Below are 21109 nucleotides of genomic sequence, written 5' to 3' on the forward strand. Positions count from 1 at the left end.
TAATACAAAATAATGGAGAGTAACATTATGTCCTTGCTGATTTATTGCATTCCAATGGATGCTTTAAAGATGCTGCTGCATTTGTTTGGAATATCAATATGCAAAGGGATCTTGCACCTTAGAAACAAGCTGAGGAAATGAAGTTGGGTCCTGTTACTCTGCAGAAGCAACTGGCTTTATTCCCACTCACCTAGGAATGTATTTGGATCCCAATGTCAGCCTTTTTCATTAAGTGCATCTGGATCTCCACATTGCATCCTCATTTACACAGCTGCAGATATTTACCTGACTCACCTGAGCTGGAAATATGAAGTTGGGGCTGAACATTTAACCTACTCTAAAGGATTCAGAAGTGAGTTCTCCCAGAGTTTGCCCTGGAAGAGCCATGGATGGAGATTTCTCCCTAGAGAACTACTTAGACCAGTGCACAAACCAGGTAAAGAGAAAGTATCCTGAACATGGTTTTAGGGCAAATCCCTTCAACTTATTTCCCATTTTATCTATTTGCTTTCTCATTTACTTTCTTTCTTACTGTTGCTACTTGGTCCTTATACAGATTCCTCAGGAAAGAGATAAGGTGGCTTGGTATGCCCAGACCCCCCAAGAACTTGCCACACTTTATCATGATTCACACAGTCAAAGGCTTTAGAATAGACAATCAAAACAGAAATAGGTGTTTTTCTGAAACTCCCTGCCTTTCTCCATTATCCAGCGGACATTGGCAATTTGGTCTCTCATTCCTCTGCCTTTTCTAAACCTAGCAACTCTGGCAACTCTCTCCATGTATTGCTGGAGTCTTCCTTGCAGGATCTTGAGCATTACCTTACTGGCATGAGAAATAAGGGCCACTGTAAGATATTTGAGCAGTCTTTAGCATTTCCCTTTTTTGGTATGGTTCAAGATTGGGAAAGGCGTATGGCAGGGTTGTATACTCTGCCCCAACCTATTCAACTTGTATACAGAACACATCATGCAATGTGCAGGGCTTGACAAATGCAAGACTGGGGTGGAAATTGCTGGAAGAAACATTAACAACCTTAGATATGCAGATGACACCACTTTGATGGCCGAAAGCGAGGAGGAGCTGAGGAGCCTTCTAATCAAGGTGAAAGAAGAAAGGGCAAAAGAGAAGATCCAACCAGTCCATACTTCAAGAAATAAAGCCCGACCGCTCATTGGAGGGAAGGATAGTAGAGGCCAAGATGAAGTACTTTTGCCACATCATGAGAAGAAAGGAAAGCTTAAAGAAGACAATGATGCTGGGGAAAATGAGAGGAAAAAGGAAGAGGGGCAGACCAAGAGCAAGGTGGATGGATGGCATCCTTGAAGTGACTGGATTGACCTTGAAGGAGCTGGGCGTGGTGACGACCAACAGGGAGCTCTGGAGTGGGCTGGTCCATGAAGTCACGAAGAGTCGGAAACGACTGAACGAATGAACAATTACTTTATTTCTATCCCATGTTTCTATTGATATAGGAACTCAAGATAGGTATCGACATTTTTCCGTGGCCCCAAAAGGCATTTTAGGAACTATGAGTGGCATTTATAACACTAACAAAATTTGAACGATTTTCTGTTCCTGATTTGAAAGTGTTATTTCCTGCTTAGTTGTGCGAAATTTACTTTGAAAGTAATTGTTTTGCTCCAGAAACTTTGTTTTTGCTATTGCCACAAGCTATGTGAAATTGGTTGAGATTCAAAGAGAGATGCATTGAAAAACTAGAGCAATATGCGCTGCAGGATGTCCCACAAAAACAAAGTTTTTGCAGTTGAATAAACATTTTCCATGATTTTATGATAGAACCAATTAGGAAAGGACATTTATAACCCAGGAACAAAAATTGTGTTACGTAGGCCCCTTCTACACTACCATATAATCCAGATTATCAAAGGAGATAACCTGGATTTTATATGGCAGTGTAGATGTGGCCATAGTGAAATTATTTCCAAGCTTACTCGGAGGAACTGTAGAATAGTTGCATATTTATGTATTCAGGGTTATAAATTGTATTAATTTTAATGTTGTGAGCCACTTTAGTTTTCAATCAGAGAGGAAAAGCTTCTTATATATTATTATAGGTATATAAATTATTATTATTATTTGAAACACAAGATGAGTCCACAGCAGACACTTCGCTGGCTGTTGTATTGGATCACACGTCGGACCCTTCCCAAGTGTCTAGGACTGTGTGATGTATCGGCGAATAATGCGTGCAGATCCCAGTAAGGTGGCCTTCTGCAGTTGGAAGGTGGCAATCTTGTCAGCTCCGATTGTGTTTAAGTGCAGGCCAAGGTCTTTAGGCACTGCACCCAGTGTGCCGATCACCACTGGGACCACCTTGACTGTCTTGCGCCAGAGTCTTTGCAGTTCCATCTTTAAATCCTCATATTGTGTCAGCTTTTCCAGTTGTTTTTCATCAATCCTGCTGTCACCTGGGATTACAACATCGACAATCCATACTTTGTTTTTTAACACGATTGTGAGGTCAGGAGTATTATTGGGATACAGGGACATCTGGAAGGCTGCAGTTTGTTCTGTTTAGTCAGGAGAGTGGGTCTGAATTTAGATGCATGGTTTGTAGATATGATGAAGGGTTTGAAACTTCCTTTAGCCTTTCCCCAACCACAGAACTACAAGTGTCATTGGGTTGCAATTCCCATTATCCCCATTGGGATACAGCAATATCTGAAGACTGCAGTTTGTTCTGTTTAGTCAGAGAGAGAGGTTTGGATTTAGATACAAAGCTTGCGGTTTAGGGCCGGAGATTTAGCACAGCTGGTAAATCATCAGCAGTGATAAGATCTATCAACCAAAAGGTTTCAAGTTCAAAACCCCGGATTGGCATGAGCAGCCAACTGTCAGCCTTGCTCATTGTTTACCTAAGCAATTCGAAAACAGCTTTATCTGTGATTAGAGAAATTAGGTACCACTAAAAACAGGGGAGGTGTTCTATGACGCCATAAAGAAATAAGAACAGAAAATGCTGGGTGACCAAAAGGAAGGAGGAACTCCTGATGGCTCTTCGTCATAAGAGGATAGAGCAACAGCACCCCCTGGACTCAAGCCCAACCTTCTATGGCACCTCCTTCTGTGTATTGTCTATACAAAAAGCAGCACTGAATGTTTGCCATGTATATGTATTGTGATCCAACCAGTCCATACTTCAGGAAATAAAGCCTGAATGCTCATTGGAGGGAAGGATAGTAGAGGCCAAGATGAAGTCCTTTGGCCACATCATGAGAAGAAAGGAAAGCTTGGAGAAGACAATGATGCTGGGCAAAATGGAAGGAAAAAGGAAGAGGGGCCGACCAAGGGCAAGATGGATGGCATCCTTGAAGTGACTGGATTGACCTTGAAGGAGCTGGGGGTGGTGACGGCTGACAGGGAGCTCTGGCGTGGGCTGGTCCATGAGGTCACGAAGAGTTGGAAACGACTGAATAATGAACAACAACAACCACCCTGAGTCCCCTTCAGGGTGAGAAGAGCAGAATATAAATAAAGTCTTGTTGTTGTTGTTGTTATATTGTAGATATGATGTCTGAGGTCTCTATCTATTGTGTCAGAAGCAAATTTAGGGTACAGTTAAAATGTATTTGGCTCTGCAAGTCGTAGTGCCAGAACGCAGTCTGTTCAGCGCCTTCCACGTCGCCCAGTTTTCTGTGTGCCCGGGGGGAGTCTCTCATTTGGTATCAACCATTGATTGAGGTTCTGAGTTTGAGCCTGCCACTTGTGGACTCTTGCTTGCTGAGGTGTTCCTGTGAGTGCCTCTGTAGATCTTAGAAAGCTATTTCTTGATTTAAGGCATTGGCGTGCTGGCTGATATCAAAACAGAGGATGGGCCAGAGATGTCACTACCTTGGTCCTTTCACTATTGGTTACTCCTTCCCTGTGGATTCCACTTGGTGGCCCCATTTCTTGAGGTTGGCTCTGCACCTCGTGGTGCCAGAGCGCAGTCTGTTCAGTGCCTTCCAAGTTGCCCCGTCTTCTTCTGTGTGGCCAGGGGGGAGTCTCTCATTTGGTATCAGCCATTGATTGAAGTTCCGGGTTTAAGCCTGCCACTTTTGGACTCTTGCTTGCTGAGGTGTTCCAGCGAATGTCTCTGTAGCTCTTAGAAAGCTATTTCTTGATTTAAGGCATTGGTGTGCTGGCTGATAATTGAACAGGGGGTGGGCCAGAGATGTCACTGCCTTGGTTCTTTCATTATTGGCTACTACTTCCCGGTGGATGTCAGGTGGTGCAATGCCAGCTAAACATCATAATTTCTCCAGAGGTCCTCTGGAGAAATGTCTGAGGTTAAAATATCCTTTAGCCTTTTTCCAACTGCAGAGCCACAAGTACCACTGGGTTGCAATTCCCATTAACCCCAGTCCGCATGGTAGATAACCGAAAGTGATGGAAGCTGTTGTTCAATAAAATATTGAACCACAAACTGGGTAAAAATTAAAGAATACTGACGACTATATATGCATATACATATATATATAGAATCATAGAATCAAAGAGTTGGAAGAGACCTCATGGGCCATCCAGTCCAACCCCCTGCCAACCCCCTGCATATACATACAGCTAGATAGTTGGCCCTCTGTAACCACAGATTCTCCATCCATGGATTCAATGGCCCTTTGGAGGCAACCATAAGGCTAATGTGGCCCTCCATAAAAATGAGTTTGAAAGTTCAGCTCTAAGGATACAAAACTCAATAGTGCTCAGTACTTTGCAAGACCCAATGTCTTAACACTTCTTCTCACTTATATTTATTGCAGGATGACCTTCCATCCACCAGCCCACAACAATTCCCTCCCATGAGCCCCTTTGCAACGGACATGCCTATGTCTCCAACCTTGGACATATCATTGAGTTCCCAGGCCGACAAAATCAAAGATTTCCCTTCGGTGGACCTCAGTTTCCTACCGGACGATTTGGACCAGAATAGCAAGGAGGACAACATGCTGAGAGATCAACATGGCGCTCTGTCGGAGATGCAAGAGAATGGGTCGTTTTTGGACAACAGCAGTCCGTCTCGGCCGAGGGATGGAAACGCAGCTCAGCCATCATCTGATTCACTGGGGGGCTTCTTCCCTGTGACCCCAATGACTCCAATGACGCCAACCTCCGAAAGTTCAGGCATCGTTCCCCAATTACAGTGAGTCAACTCTTAAGGATGGGTCTTGCAAAACACTTCAAATGGGTCTCTGTCCTGGGAGAAAAGTGGGGTACACATCATCATAATTATCAATGTATTGTCGAAGGCTTTCATGGCTGGAATCACTAGCTCCAGCAGAGAAGAGCTCTTTGCCCCACCCCAGCCATTCCACAGATATATAAACCCATTGTCCTAATTCCAACAGACCTCACTACCTCTGAGGATGCTTGCCATAGATGCAGGCGAAACGTCAGGAGAGAATGCCTCTAGAACATGGCCCTATAGCCCGAAAAAACCCACAAGAACTCATCATAATTATCACTCAATATCACATAATTATCACTCAATGTCTAGCCTTGAGATTGTTTCAGCTGTTTTTAGCATTGCTATTTAAAGTTATGTCAGGAATAACTTTTCAGTAACTTTCATAGAATCATAGAATCAATAGAGTTGGAAGAGAACTCATGGGCCATCCAGTCCAGCCCCCTGCCAAGAAGCGGGAATATTGCATTCAAAGCACCCCTGACAGATGGCCATCCAGCCTCTGTTTAAAAGCTTCCAAAGAAGGAGCCTCTAACACACTCGGGGCAGAGAGTTCCACTGCTGAACGGCTCTCACAGCCAGGAAGTTCTTCCTCATGTTCAGGTGGAATCTCCTTTCTTTGTAAATAGGTTTTCATTGCTCTCCTCCCAAGAAGTAAGCGTCTCCTGATTTCCTGGCTGCAGTTTGCATCTGCAGTCACGGTGGTATATGGTTAGAAGATCCCTCTTATCCTCTGCTGAACATATCGTTTGTTGAATATTCTTAGTAGGTCTGTAGATTGCTGTAGATGTTGGTGGGCAGGAAAAGAGATTTAAAGATGTGCTCAAAGCCAACTTTAAAAACTCTGGCATAGACACTGAGAACTGGGAAGCCCTGGCCCTTGAATGCTCCAGCTGGAGGTCAGCTGTGACCAGCAGTGCTGTAGAATTTGAAGAGGCATGAATGGAGGGCGAAAGAGAGAAATGTGCCAAGAAGAAGGCGCATCTTGCCAACCCTGACCGGGACCTCCTTCCACCTGAAAACCAATGCCCTCACTGCGGGAGAAGATGCAGATCAAGAATAGGGCTCCCTAGTCACCTACGGACCCACCGCCAGGGCACTGATCTTGGAAGACAATCCTACTCAGACAACGAGGGATCGCCTAAGTAAGTAAGAAATATTGTTTGATTCATGGTTTTCCCATTTTTGCAGATGTATCAGTCTAAATGTGGAGTTCCACCTGCAATTGTATTTTGGGTTTCATCACTGTGTGTTGCCTTGGGTTGTGCTCCCTCCTTAAAACGTGTGTTTGATCTCCTAGGAATATAGTGGCCACTGTCAACCTGGCTTGCAAGCTGGACCTCAAGAATATAGCCCTTCATGCCAGAAATGCAGAATACAACCCCAAGGTAAGGAAAAAGGCAGGAACGCCTGGCAATTGTTCGCTTTTGGGTGCTTTGCAGGATGTGGTGCCAAAAAACAACAAGAGATAAAAGGAAGCAAAATGTTAAACTTAGCTCTTTCACATTATCTGCGTTGAACTGGATTATATGAGTCTACACTGCTATCTAATCCAGCTCAAAGCAGATACTCTGGAGTTTATATGGCAATGTAGAAGGAGAGAGTGGGAGAAAAGGAAGCAACTTCTTTACAAGGCAAATAATAGCTGTAATGAGTGTACAAGGTGCACCATGGGCACACTGAGTGATAGTCTGGATTTTTCTGAATTTTAGAGGTTTGCTGCTGTGATCATGAGAATCAGAGAACCGAGAACAACTGCTCTTATCTTTAGTTCTGGCAAAATGGTCTGCACGGGAGCCAAAAGGTAAGATTGCTTGGCATCTTTCAGAGAATCCTAGAGTTGGAAGAGACTTCATGGGCCATCCAGTCCAACCCCATTTTGCCAAGAAGCAGGAAAATCGCATTCAAAGCACCCCCAACAGATGGCCATCCAGCCTCTGTTTAAAAGCTTCCAAAGAAGGAGCCTCCACCACACTCCGGGGCAGAGAGTTCCACTGCTGAACAGCTCTCACAGTCAGGAAGTTCTTCCTTGTGTTCAGATGGAATTTCCATTCTTTGTAAATAGGTTTGCCAGGTTCAGGGCAATTCATGGCTTGCAGGTTTTGAGGCATAAATCTGATATGGAGGGTGTGTCTACACTGTGGAATTAATGCAGTTTGTCACCACTTCAACTGCTATGGCTCAATGCTATGGGATCCTAGGAGTTGTCATTTTACAAGGTCTTTTGCTATCTCCACTGCTGTGCTGGTACGGCTGTACCAGGAGCTCCAACTTCTTTTCCTTTCTATTGAGTGTTTGCATCTTTCCAAAGTTCCGTGCATTTTGCAATAAGGTGGCTTCCCTTGGTTTGCAATAATAGGGCCAATGACCCATCAATTATCATTATGTTCTTTAGCTCCATCCTTTTTTCTGGGTTAAGGAGGGAAAAGGGGGACCTCTAGTTCAGTTCACACAGAGAAGCCTTTCGTACAGGACGTGAATCAATTCCACCTGTAGAAAGCTTAGTCTTTTACAGCTTTGCTGGGGGGATCCAGTCCCACAGCTCTACAGAGAACTACAGCATAGCCTTTGTTGGGGAATTTAGTTCCACAACTCTACAGCCAGTTCTTTGTTGGAGAAATACAGCTCCACGATTTTACAGCCAGCCTTCGCTGGGAATTGAAAGCCTTCTTTCCTCTTGGAAATCTACTAAAGGACTCTGTTTGGTAAGGACCCCACGCGGCAGCCATAACGCAATTTGGACCGGGTGTAGGGGCCCATGCCAGCAGAGCTTGTCAGATTGCCCAGGGAGGGGTTAAGGATTTCCCTTGTAGAAGGAAGAAACAGTTTATGAAGAAAGCTGCCTGTCCCTTGTGGACAAGATTTAAGCAAGCCACCAGTTGATTCAAAGCCTTGAAGTATTTGTTTGATTTATTGAAGATTTAATCAACAATAAAAACTTTGTTGAACTTTCTAAGTCTTTAAAAGAACTTTGTGTGGGGAAATCCAAAAGGCCTCTCAGCCGAGGCACCCCCGGCGTCCCGTTGGGCATTCAGAAAACACGTCCTGTCTACAGACTCTTTCACAGGCCCAGCGCGTGACAGCACAAGTGCTGTTGCTTCACCAAACTACAACATCCAGGATCTCATAACATTCAGCCATGGCTGTTGAAGTAGTCTCAAACTGCATTAGTTTTACAGTGTAGACGTACCCTTACAGAAGAGGTGTGACAATGTCACATGAGATCCCTCTTTCTGATGCTGCAATTAGCAACCCTTGCTGATACCATTAAGCAAGAAATGGAAGGCATGCACTACAGTTGTTCAGAGCGTGTCATTCGAAAAATACATAGTCTTAACAAAAAAGAAATGTTCAAACACACACAAAAAAAACAATTAAAGCACACAATCTCCTTTCGCTATTTAAACATAGCTATCACCACCTTCTCCAAGCTAAGCTTCACAAGACCATCTTCATAGGGATTCGTGGTTTCCAGACAACAATCTGAACATGAGTTAACAACATGAGATGCAGCAGCTAAAAAGCCAATGCTATACCAATCTGCATCAACAGGAGGATAGTGTCTAAATTAAGGAAAGGAATAATCCCACTCTCTTCTGCCTTAGTCAGACCTCACGTGGAATAACCTTGTGACCAGTTCAGATGGAAGATGTCCAGAGGAGGGCGACCAAAATGGTCAAAGGCTTGTAAACCAAAAATCCTATGGGGAACAGGATATGTTTAGCTTGGAGAAGGAAAGGCTGAGAGAAGAAAGGGGCGATCACATTGAGAAGAAAGGGGCGATCCTGCTTTATGCTGCTCTGGAGACTAGGACACAATGGAGCAATGGATTCAAATTGCAGGAAAAGAAGAGATTTCACTTAAACATTAGAATAAACTCCCTGATGTTATGAGTTGTATGACAGTGGGATATACTATAGTCTGGAAATAGGGAGGGTTATAAATAAAGTATTATTATTTATTATATTTGATACACAAGAAGATTTGTACACAGCAAACAAGATCATTCTGCCGGCTGTTGTATTGGATCACACATCGGACACTGCCCAAGTTTCTAGGACTGTGTGATGTATCGATGAATAATGCGTGCAGATCCCAGTAGGGTGGCCTTTTGCAGCTGACAGGTTGTGATTTTGTCAGTACCGATTATATTTAAATGCAAGCCAAGATTTTTAGGCACTGCACCCAGTGTGCCGATCACTACTGGGACCACCTTGACTAGCTTGTGCCAGAGTCTTTGCATTATTATTATTATTATTATTATTATTATTATCTGAGAGCCCTGTTGAGTTTCCTTTTCTGGAAATTTTAAACAGAGGCTGGATGGCCATCTGTCCAGAAGGCTTGGCTTGTGTATACCTGTGTGTCAAAAGTGAGTCGGATGGGATTGGCCTTTGAGGTCTCTTCCAACTCTATTACATTATGTAATGAAATTTGAAAAAATGTTCTGTTCCTAGTTTGAAAGTGTTATTTCCTGTTTAATTTTGCAACACTTACTTTAAAATAATAATAATAATAATAATAATAATAATAATAATAATAATCCTTTATTTATATTCTGCCCTTCTCCCTGAGGGGAGCGGATAAACAGACACAGGTAAACATTCAATGCCTTGTTACAATGACATACAGTGAAACAGAAATACACAGACAAAGGCAAAGGCTTCTTTAATTTCCAGCTCTGGTAGCGGTGCTCATTGGCTCTGAGGGAGGTGCTTATTTCCATTTCTCTCACACCAGAAGCAAATTGCAGTTTCTCAAGTCGCTCCTGACACGACAAAAAAAAAAAAATCCATTTCCATTTCCAAGCTGAGGAGCCTGCATAGTCCATAGACACGTCCTGGTCATGTGGCCAGCATGACTGCATGGAGCGTCTTTTTGCCTTTCCCATTGAGATGGTACCTATTGATCTACTCACATTTGCATGTTTTTGAACTGCTAGGTTGGCAGGAACTAGGGCTAACTGCTCACCCTGTCCTGCAGATTCGAACTGCCAACCTTCAGGTCAGCAGTTCAGCAGCACAAGGGTTTAATCCATTGCACCACAGTGAGTTCTACTCCAAAAATTTTGTTTTTGTGGAGCAGATTAGGTTGAATGGGTGGAAACTCTAGCAAATATTCACTGAAAACTGTTAGAAAATTTGTGCAGTTTAGTAAACTTCTCTGTGTTTTTATTATAGAACCAATTAGCAAGTGACATTGATAACTCAGGATCAAAAATCATGTTACTTAGTGGTGTGGAAAAAAACTTTATGGATGGGATCAGGGACACAAACATGACCTGAAATGACCTCCTTGCTGCTCACCTTTCCAATTAACCTGCAGTGAAGAGCAGTCTCGGCTGGCTGCCCGGAAGTACGCTCGCGTAGTGCAGAAACTTGGCTTCCCAGCGAAATTCCTGGATTTCAAAATCCAAAACATGGTTGGCAGTTGCGATGTGAAGTTCTCTATCCGGCTGGAAGGCTTGGTTCTCACTCATCAGCAGTTCAGCAGGTATGTCCTCACCTGGATAGGGAGCAAATAAGGGATGTATCTACACCAGGTATATGCAAACTTGGGCCCTCCAGGTGTTTTGGAGTTCAACTCCCACAATTCCTAACAGCCGATAGTAGTTGAAGTCCAAAACACCTCGAGGATTGAAGTTTGCCCATGACTCAACTACATTGTAGAATTAATGCAGGTTACACCTCACATTTCAAATATTTCAAGGGGAAAGTTTTGTTGCTGTTGCTACTAGAGGATTACAACAGGCTTTTTCTAAGTAACAGGGAGGATCGGAATCTCTTCTGTTACAGCTGGCTCAAGTTAATTGGGTGTGTTATCTGATTTAGTATATAACAAGGCATTAGGTTTGCAAGCTTTGAGTTTTGCATTTGGCTTGTTTGGGCTGAACAAACCGCTGGTTGTTGCTGGGAGTGGTTATGCAGCATCTTGAAGCTGAATCCGTTTGGAATGCCAGAGAAACTGCTTGTTTATGGCAAGATAAGGACATTCTACTGATAACTAAGTAGAACAGTGGTTCTCAACCTGGGGTCCCCAGATGTTTTTGGCCTTCAACTCCCAGAAATCCTAACAGCTAGTAAACTGGCTGGGGTTTCTGGGAGTTGTAGGCCAAAAACATCTGGGGACCCCAGGTTGAGAACCACTGAAGTAGAGGGACTGTCTTATTTTGTTATGTGTTTGCATATTGTCGTGTAAAGAAGACTCACCAGAGATATTGTTTGTTGTATATTGGTGAGAAAAATTCTTCTGTTTCGCTTTATGCTTCTGATCTACAGTGAATGTTGTTGTTGTTGATTCGTTCAGTCGTCTCCGACTCCTCGTGACCTCATGGACCAGCCCACGCCAGAGCTCCCTGTCGGCCGTTACCACCCCCAGCTCCCTCAAGGTCAGTCCAGTCACTTCAAGGATGGCATCCTACAGTGAATAGAACTATATTTTTGTTTCTACTTAAAGCAACAGACTCGTGTGTATTTTTTGAGTTTTTATCACACTGAGAGTAAAAGGGGTTTGAGCCTTTCTGCGGGCTACTAACTCTATCTATTCTGACATTTGCAAACTTGTGAATGAGTTTTCATGTGTTTCAAACCTTCAAACTTTTTTTGCAAATGACATTTAAACTCAAAAATTGCAGCTATGAACCAGAACTGTTTCCAGGCCTCATCTACAGAATGGTCAAACCGAGGATCGTTCTGCTGATCTTTGTATCGGGAAAAGTTGTATTGACAGGTAAGCAATGCATGCATTGCAAACTTTAAAGGGTTCTGGGCCTCAGGGGGTAGGATCTGTATTTTTTTTAATATGGAATTATTAGTCTTGGGAGAAAAGTGGAATATAAATAATGAAATAAAATAATACTTAAATATTAATAGGTGGGTTATTTTAAAGTCGTGGGTGGTCAAATCTATGGATCCGGAGTGCTGACTACATTCTCAGTGGGAATCTAATGATTTCTTTTTTGGTCAATTGTTTTTCCCAGGCGCCAAGGACCGTTCCGAGATATATGAAGCCTTCGAAAACATCTACCCGATCTTGAAAGGTTTCAAGAAATCGTCTTAATTTCGAAATGGAAAAACAAACAATGCATAAAGAACATATAGGTTTGTATATGTTCAACCACATTTTGCATTCTGCACTAAAAATGGCTCTTTACGTGTGAAATATGGTATGTAACAAATACATACACATGTACATATCTGTATATTGATATAGATAGAAATCCCAGCTCTTGTTGAAAAATACTTGAGAAGCTTGAGTTCCTATTTTTGAAATAAATATCATTTAAAAAACAGTTTCTTGAAATGTTGCATTATTTATATAACTTATATTTATATCTATATATGAAGCCACAGGGAGGAGGGAGCAAGCTTGTTTTCTGCTTCCTTGGAGACTAGGACGCGGAACAATGGCTTCAAACTACAAGAGAGGAGATTCCATCTGAACATGAGGAAGAACTTCCTGACTGTGAGACCTGTTCAGCAGTGGAACTCTCTGCCCTGGAGTGTGGTGGAGGCTCCTTCTTTGGAAGCTTTTAAGCAGAGGCTGGATGGCCATCTGTCAGGGGTGATTTGAATGCAATATTCCTGCTTCTTGGCAGAATGGGGTTGGACTGGATGGCCCATGAGGTCTCTTCCAACTCTTTGATTCTATGATTCTATATGAATGTTATATTTATATAATTTTTACACACACACACACCTCTATATAACATTTATATTCCGCCCTTCTCGCCACAAAGGGACTCAGGGCAGAGCACAACATATATATGGCAAACATTCAATACCAAGATTATGACTGACAATACAAGAATGATTGACAACTGGGAAATAGAGGGAGAAAATGTGGAGGCCGTGACAGACTTTGTATTTCTAGGCGCAAAGATGAGTGCAGATGCAGACTGTGGCCAGGAAATCAGAAGACGCTTACTTCTTGGGAGGAGAGCAAGGTCCAGTCTCGATAAAATAGTAAAGAGTAGAGACATCAGACTGGCAACCAAGATCCATTGCCTAGTCAAAGCCATGGTCTTCCATGTAGTCACCTACGGATGTGAGAGCTGGACCTGAGGGAAGGCTGAGCGAAGGAAGAGAGATGCTTTTGAGCTGTGGTGCTGGAGGAAAGTGCTGAGAGTGCCTTGGACTGCGAGAAGATCCAACCAGTCCATCCTCCAGGAAATAAAGCCCGGCTGCTCACTGGAGGGAAGGAGACTAGAGACAAAGTGGAAGTCCTTTGGCCACATCATGAGGAGACGGCAAAGCCTAGAGAAGGGAATGATGCTGGGGAAAGAGGAAGGCAAAAGGAAGAGGGGCCGACCAAGGGCAAGATGGATGGATGGCATCCTTGAAGTGACTGGACTGACCTTGAAGGAGCTGGGGGTGGTGACGGCCGACAGGGAGCTCTGGTGTGGGCTGGTCCATGAGGTCACAAAGAGTCGGAAGTGACTGAACGAATGAACAACAACAACTATCTATATATGAATGTTATATATTTATACTATTTTTACATATTTTATACAGTTTATATAATTTGTATTTTTCCATTTCTATAAACTTTGTGTATTAACCTTAATTAATACTTATTTATTTAGGTTATCTAGCTATCTATAATTTATATCCAGATCTATTTATATCTATATGAATGTTATATATTTATATTTTTTTACATATTTATACAATTTCTGTAATTTGTATACTTTTATAACCTTAATTTATATTTATTTATTTAGGCTTTATCAATCTATAATTTATATCCATATCTACTTATATCTATATGAATGTTGTATATTTATATTATTTTTACATATTTATACAATTTCTATAATTTTTAATATTTTTTATTTCTATAATTTTTATATTTTTATGTAATTCCTATCTCTATCTCTTCAGATGGATATTTACCCCAAATTTATATAGGAATGTGTCTACACTGTAGACTTAACGCAGTTCTACCCCGCTCGAACTCTCATGGCTGCTTACGTTGCCATGGAAACAGAAAGTGAGTGCGACGCGGCCTACCCTAAATAGCTCCGCCCCTTTTGTACGTCACTGCGTGCGTTTAACCCCGCCCCCTTTTGATTAACCACGCCCCTTGATTACGTCACACCCTTCCTTCACTCGCCTCGCCTCCTTTCCTCTTTCCCGGCATGCTCCTTGTTGAAAACAAAGTCCTCACGTGACCTTTCGGGCGGCCAAGATGGCGTCTCCCGGCCCGGCCTACGAGGGGCTCTTCGTGGCCGTGGAGCGCTGCCCGCTCTGCAACACCGCCCGGCGCCGCCTCACCTGCGCCAACTGCGTCCGCGGCGGGGACTTCGTCTTCTTCGACGGGCGCGACGCCGAGCGGTAGGTAGGGAGGCAAGGCCAGGACCGCCCCGCTAGGGAGTCCCGCCCCTGGGAGTTGTAGTCCATCCTCTGTAGGCCTCACCTCAGGAAAACTCGGGGGAGTTACAGTCTAAGCTCTAGGGCTCACTAAGGAGGACTCATGGGAGTTGTAGTCCATCCTCATGCAGGCCTCACTTCAGGAAAACTTGTGGGAGTTACAGTCTAATCTGTAGGGCTCACTAAGGAGGACTCATGGGAGTTGTAGTCCATCCTCTGTAGGCCTCACCTAAAGAGGGCTCGTGGGAGTTGTAGTCCATCCTCATGTAGGCCTCACCTCAGGAAAACTCAGCTCTAGGGCTCACTAAGGAGGTTTCATGGGAGTTGTAGTCCATCCTCATGTAGGCCTCACTTCAGGAAAACTTGTTACAGTCTAATCTCTAGGGCTCACTAAGGAGGACTCATGGGAGTTGCAGTCCATCCTCTGTAGGCCTCACCTCAGGAAAACTCGTGGGACTTACAGTCAAAGCTCTAGGGCTCACTAAGGAGGACTCATGGGAGTTGTAGGCCTCACCTCAGGATAACTCGGGGGAGTTACAGTCTAAGCTCTAGGGCTCATGGGAGTTGTAGTCCATCCTCATGCAGGCCTCACCTCTGGAAAACTCGTGGGAGTTACAGTCTAAGCCAGGGATAAGCAAACTTGGGCCCTCCGGGTGTTTTGGAATTCAACTCCCACAATTCCTAACAGCCGGTAGGCTGTTAGGAATTGTGGGAGTTGAAAAACACCCTGAGGGCCCAAGTTTGCTTATCCCTGGTCTAAGCTCTAGGGGTCACTAAGGAGGACTCATGGGATTTGTAGTCCATCCTCTGTAGACCTCACTTAAGCAGGGCTCATGGGAGTTACAGTCTAATCCAGGCCTTGGACCCTCCCTCCAGGTGTTTTGGACTTCGACTCCCACATTTGGAATTGTGTGAGTCGGAATCCAAAACAGCTGGAGGGAAGTAGTTTGCTCATTCATGGGTTGGACTACAGCTTCCATGAGGCCTCCTTAGGTGAGCTCTGTACAGAGGTTAGACTGTAACTCCCCTGAGTCCTCCTTCTACAGAATATGGGCTAGTGAACTCTACAGAAGATAAGTCCTCCTTAGTGAGCCCTACTGATTATACCGGAACTCCCATAAGTCTTCCTTAGGTGAGGCCTACAGAGGACGGACTAAAATTTCCATGAGTCCTCCTTAGGTGAGCCCTAAAGATTAGACTGTAGCTCCCCTGAGTCCTCCTTAGTGAGACAGATTAGACCGTAACTCCCATGAACCCTCCATAGGTGAGCCCTACAGAAGATGGACTGCAACTCCATGAGTCCTCCTTAGTGAACCCTACTGATTAGACTGGTTTTTCCATGAGTCTTTCTTAGGTGAGGCCTACAGAGGATGGACTAAACTTCCATGAGTCCTCCACAGGGGAGCCTTAAAGATTAGACTGTAGCTCCCATAAGTCCTCCTTAGTGAGACCTACAGATTAGACCATAACTCCCATGAGTCATCCTCAGGTAAGCTCTATACAGAGGTTAGACTGTAATTCCCCTGAGTCCTCCTCCTTAGTGAACCCTACAGAAGATGGACTACAACTCCCCGAGTCCTCCTTAGTGAGCCCTACAGATTACACTAGAATTCCTTAGTAACTCCCATGAGTCCTCCTTAGTGAACCCTACAGATTTCGACTATAACTCCCTTGAGTCCTCCTAAAACTCACATGAGTCCTCTTTAGGTGAGTCCCAAAGATTAAACTGTAACTTCTATGAGTCATCTTTAGTGAGCCCTTCCATGAGTCCTCCTTAGTTCTCTGTAGGGCTCAGTAAGGAGGACTCAGGAGAGTATTTATTTATTTATTTATGTCCCGCTTTTCTCCCAGAACGGAACTCAAAGCGACGTACAGCACATAAAACCAGAAAACAGTTACATAACATAAAAAGTACAATCATAAGCCACCGGCTTATGGAGCTGAAGTCCAAAACACTTAGAGGGAGGGCCCAAATTTGTCTATGCTTGATTTAATCTCTGTAGGACTCACTAAGGACATATGGGAGTTGCAATCCATCCTCTGTCCTACCCTCAATAGTGGCAGGACTGCTTCTAGGTATCCTGCATTTGAATTGTAGCTCCCAACATCCTTCATCGGCTTCCCTGAGGAGAGCTTTTGGGAGCTATAGCTCACCTTTTGTAGAGTCGATGGTTACCTCAGTCATGGCAGGGCTACTTCTGTGTCTCTGGAGGTCAGACTGCAGCTCCCATTATATTCGCTCTTGGCTAGGCTAAGAGGAGCTCATGGGAGTTGTAGTCCTGTCAGTTATAGGAACAAGGGTATACTAAGTAATGACAGCTCCCATTATATTTCCTTATTGGCTCATGTCTGTTGTCGCCCAGACTCTGTAGGGTCTGGGGTCACCTCACTCATGGCAAGGCCCTTCCAGATAGCCATATAACCCAGAATATCAAGGCAGATAAATCACAATACACAATGTCTGCTTTGAACTGAGTCTTATATGAGTCTACGCTGCCTTATAATCCAGTTCAATGTGGATTTTATACAGCTGTGTGGAAAGGGGCTGATTCTCCTGAGGTTGAATTGTAGCTTCCATCATCTTTCATTATCGATTTCCCTGAAGAGAGCATATGAAAGTTGTAATCTCAACTTCTGTAAGGGGGGGGCTTCCCCAGAAGGTAGACTACAACTCCCATCATCCTTTACTATTGGCTCACTTCCATAGGTAAGTCATATTGAGTTTATGCACATGGAAGCTGTAGCATCTCCACAATATGAATTACCTAAAGAGAACTGTTTAAAACATAGGTTGTACATACCTTATCCTGAAATTCAAAATTGTCCACTTAGATGACAGATAGTGATTTCACTTTCTGATTATTCATTGTACACAAACTTGGTTTCCTGCGCAAAATTATTACAAATCTTTTGTATGGAATTACCATTAACCTATGTGTATAAAAAGGTATATGTGAAACCTTTGTGACTCTGGAGACCAGGGTTCAGATCTTCACGGAAAACCCACTACACTGAGTAACCTTTGGGATACTCAGAAGAACCTGCTTTAGAGAAACTATAAGTTAGAAATGACTTAAAGGCACGCAGCAGTAGCGGCGACGACGACAACAACAACAACAAGAAGTATAATAAACAGATTTCATGTTTAGATCTAAACCCCATCTCCAAGTCATCTCGTAATGTATGTGCAGATATTCCAACATTGGAAAATACTCTAGAATTCATCTTGTCCCAAACATTTCTTGATAAGAGATACTCAACCTGAACTATGAATTTGAAAGACTATGCATGCTCAAAGAAACGTCATTATTCACCTTTCAGAGCTTTCGGGGCATAAATGGACAAAGACCTGGGACTAAGCCTGGCTCTCTTCTCCTTCTGCCTTGTGGAGGAGCCAACTGTTAACAACAATAATCAGTGGTTACTAGCAGTGATATTCAATGTGGAACTTTGAATTCCACTTGGTACAAAGCAAGCCAGTGTAGTGGGTGCCTTCAGGCCATTCTTGTGGACTCTGCAGACATTTTGGTTGGCTTTTAAACTAGATAGTGGGGAACTGAGGGTCAATCCGGTGATTTTAGAGTCTTAAGTCATATTGCCAATAGTGAACATAGCCTGTGGTCAGGGGTCGTAGGAGTAGAGTGACAATTGGATAGCCAATCTTCTCTCCCTGTGATGGATCTTTGGTCTCATCTTGGCATAAGCAATTGCATTCTATTTGTTGTGGAAATCCCCCCTCCCCAAATTTAAAAGACAAAACATAGCAAAGTAGCTTACTCACTTACAACGTGAGGCAACAATGTGGCTGAAGGAATAATGAGCTTAAAAACAATGAGCAGCATAGTCTACCTTAACATTTCTCCAGCAGAGTTCCACTGCTGAGCATCTTTTAGTCTTTCTTTGCAGGGTTTGTTTTCAGCGACTGTCTTCCTTGCTCCCTTAGTAACCCAAAGTGCACCTGCCTCATTGCTTGACAGATGTCTTTCTGTTGATGTCTGTATAGTTATAAATAGCTTAGATGGTGTTTATTAATACTTGTGGCCAGTGTTTTGATCTGTGCAAATAAAAGGCTTGGAGAGAGAAATAAAATGTCACTGCAACATAATGCTCCTTGGAATGTTAATCCCTAATTGACTCGTAGTCCATAAATGTAAGAAAAAAACCAGTAGCTAAAGGACATCTTACCTTCATGGCCATTGACATTTGGCTAGGCTTCTTCCCAATTGGATTTTAAATTACAACACCCCTTGGAAATATGCTGACTAAAAAGTACTTTTCCAAAGTTTGCTTGGGGATGTGTTTCCCTTCTTGGAAAGCAGGAACTACAAAATTGGTTATATTTCTTTGAAACTGAGTTTTATTTTGGGAGGTATATGAAGTTATACTTGTGTTGTGGCATTGTGTGTTTTCCAGCTGAAAATAGCAATTGCAGGCATATAGCATGCTGTTGTGAGGGCCAAATGCACATTTTGCATATCAGTTGAAACTGGGAATTTACAGAGAAAGGGGGGAAATGACTTAATGCATGTTTCTTCTTTTTGTTGTTGCTTGTATCCATATATAAAATATATTATGTCTGTGTGTTCTTGCATACCAATAATGTGCAGAAGAGGGAAGCCTCTATCCTGTGTGTCTTTCAAGTGCCACATGAATATACATATAGAAGTATTGGGCCCATTTCACTACAGGTTTGGTTTGCATACTTAGGTTTGTCATTCACATATGCTGAAAACCCATGTGTGTTTCAGGAAATGTCTTTTGTATTCCTTTTGTATGTGTGTGTTTGACGTTTGGGTTGGTTAACCTTTAATTAGCTGCAATGATTCACTGTGTGGCAGGAAGTCCTGCCGTTAACAAAAGCAGCCGTGTCCTTTTGCCCTGAGCTTGTGCAATGTATTTTGAGAATTGCAAACTAATTATGGCAACGACAACATCACAGGAATGGGAGGAGTGTTTCTAAAAGGCAACAAGACTAAGTGGAGCATAAAGTCTTAAAAAAGTGTAGCATGGGAAAGCTCTGCAATTAATTACACCTCTGCCAGGAACGCCTTAGGAGGCCTGAGGCAAGCCCCGCTGTGAAGCTTTCTGCTATTTTATTTGCTTAATAAATTAATCAAAATATTTATATGACACTTTTCAGCCTCACAGCAGACCTCTTGACATATCTGAGAGTAAGCATAAATTGTAGTCAACCTTCCACATTTGTGCCTTAAAGTCATATGTTGAAGTAATATGACATGTAAAGATACAGAATGGGGGACGATGCTTGACTCGACAGCAATACATGTAGAATCATAGAGTTGGAAGAGACCTCATGGGCCATCCAGGCCAACCCCCTGCCAAGAAGCAGAAATATTGCATTCAAAGCACCCCTGACAGATGGCCATCCAGCCTCTGTTTAAAAACCTCCAAAGAAGGAGCCTCCACCACACTCCGGGGCAGAGAGTTCCACTGCTGAACGGCTCTCACAGTCAGGAAGTTCTTCCTCATGTTCAGATGTAGTTTGAAGCCATTGTTCCGCGTCCTAGTCTCCAGGGAACCAGAAAACAAGCTTGCTCCCTCCTCCCTGTGGCTTCCTCTCACATATTTATACATGGCTATCATATCTCCTCTCAGCCTTCTCTTCTTCAGGCTAAACATACCCAGCTCCTTAAGCCGCTCCTCATAGGGCTTGTTCTCCAGACCTTTTATCATTTTAGTCGCTCTCCTCTGGACACATTCCAGCTTGTCAATATCTCTCTTGAATTGTGGTGCCCAGAATTGGACACAATATTCCAGGTGTGGTCATTCAGCACCAGCACCCCACCACTGGATGGCCATTTATCGAGGGGGCTTTGAATGCGATTTTCCTGCTTCTTGGCAGAATGGGGTTGGACTGGATGGCTCACAAGGTCTCTTCCAACTCTATGATTCTGTAATACATTACAGCAAGCTACTGGTTCATAGAGTCTTCAGTTATTCTCATATGTTATTCAGTTATATGTCATATGATCTTATGATAAATAATGTCATTTCTAATTGGTCAAAGGGTATTTTTGTTGTATTATTGAAGGCTTTCAAGGCCGGAATTACTGGGTTGTTGTAGGCTTTTTTGGGCTAAATGGCCATGTTCTAGAGGCATTCTCTCCTGACGTTTCACCTGCATCTATGGCACGCATCCTCAGAGGTAGTGAGGTGGCCTCACTACCTCTGAGGATGCTTGCCATAGATGCAGGTGAAACATCAAGAGAGAATGCCTCTAGAACATGGCCATATATCTCGAAAAAACCTACTACAACCCAGTATTTTTATTTATTTTTCCATTTTGCTTTTGGCATCTTGGTGGGTTTATTTGGCAGCTCATCCAATAATCAGAACTTTGGGTCCTTTAGCTATAACGGGAGCTTTAAAAAGCAGTTTTGACAGGGCTCTCTTTTTGCTGTTACTGGAAACATATGGGGTCTGTTAGAATTTAGGAAAGAAAAATGTAGCCTTTCTCTTCCATTTTTACTCAGAAGTAAGTCTCACTGGGGATTATATATACTTTTGTGCAACTTTAGGCATATTTATTGG

At 43.2% G+C, this 21109-nt stretch overlaps 2 protein-coding genes across 2 annotated transcripts in view; both read left to right on the forward strand.

Annotated features, from left to right (window-relative positions):
- The first annotated feature begins 353 nt into the window (after nt 1–353).
- Nucleotides 354–12265, forward strand: TBPL2 (TATA-box binding protein like 2). The gene is made up of 8 exons (XM_067463230.1): nt 354–447; nt 4283–4286; nt 4765–5144; nt 6487–6574; nt 6899–6990; nt 10512–10679; nt 11821–11915; nt 12166–12265. The coding sequence occupies exons 1-8, from the start codon at nt 386–388 to the stop codon at nt 12243–12245; spliced, it is 969 nt and encodes a 322-aa protein (XP_067319331.1). The 5' UTR covers nt 354–385; the 3' UTR covers nt 12246–12265.
- Nucleotides 12266–14335: 2070 nt separating this feature from the next.
- The window catches only part of ATG14 (autophagy related 14), a 28350-nt gene continuing 21576 nt past the window's right edge, over nt 14336–21109 (forward strand). Inside the window, exon 1 of the mRNA XM_060753543.2 lies at nt 14336–14521. Coding sequence (XP_060609526.2) covers nt 14376–14521 — 146 coding nt within the window. The 5' untranslated portion in view covers nt 14336–14375. The remainder of the gene's footprint in view (nt 14522–21109) is intronic.

Source organism: Anolis sagrei, chromosome 1 (assembly GCF_037176765.1).
Source record: "Anolis sagrei isolate rAnoSag1 chromosome 1, rAnoSag1.mat, whole genome shotgun sequence".
NCBI lineage: Eukaryota > Metazoa > Chordata > Lepidosauria > Squamata > Dactyloidae > Anolis > Anolis sagrei.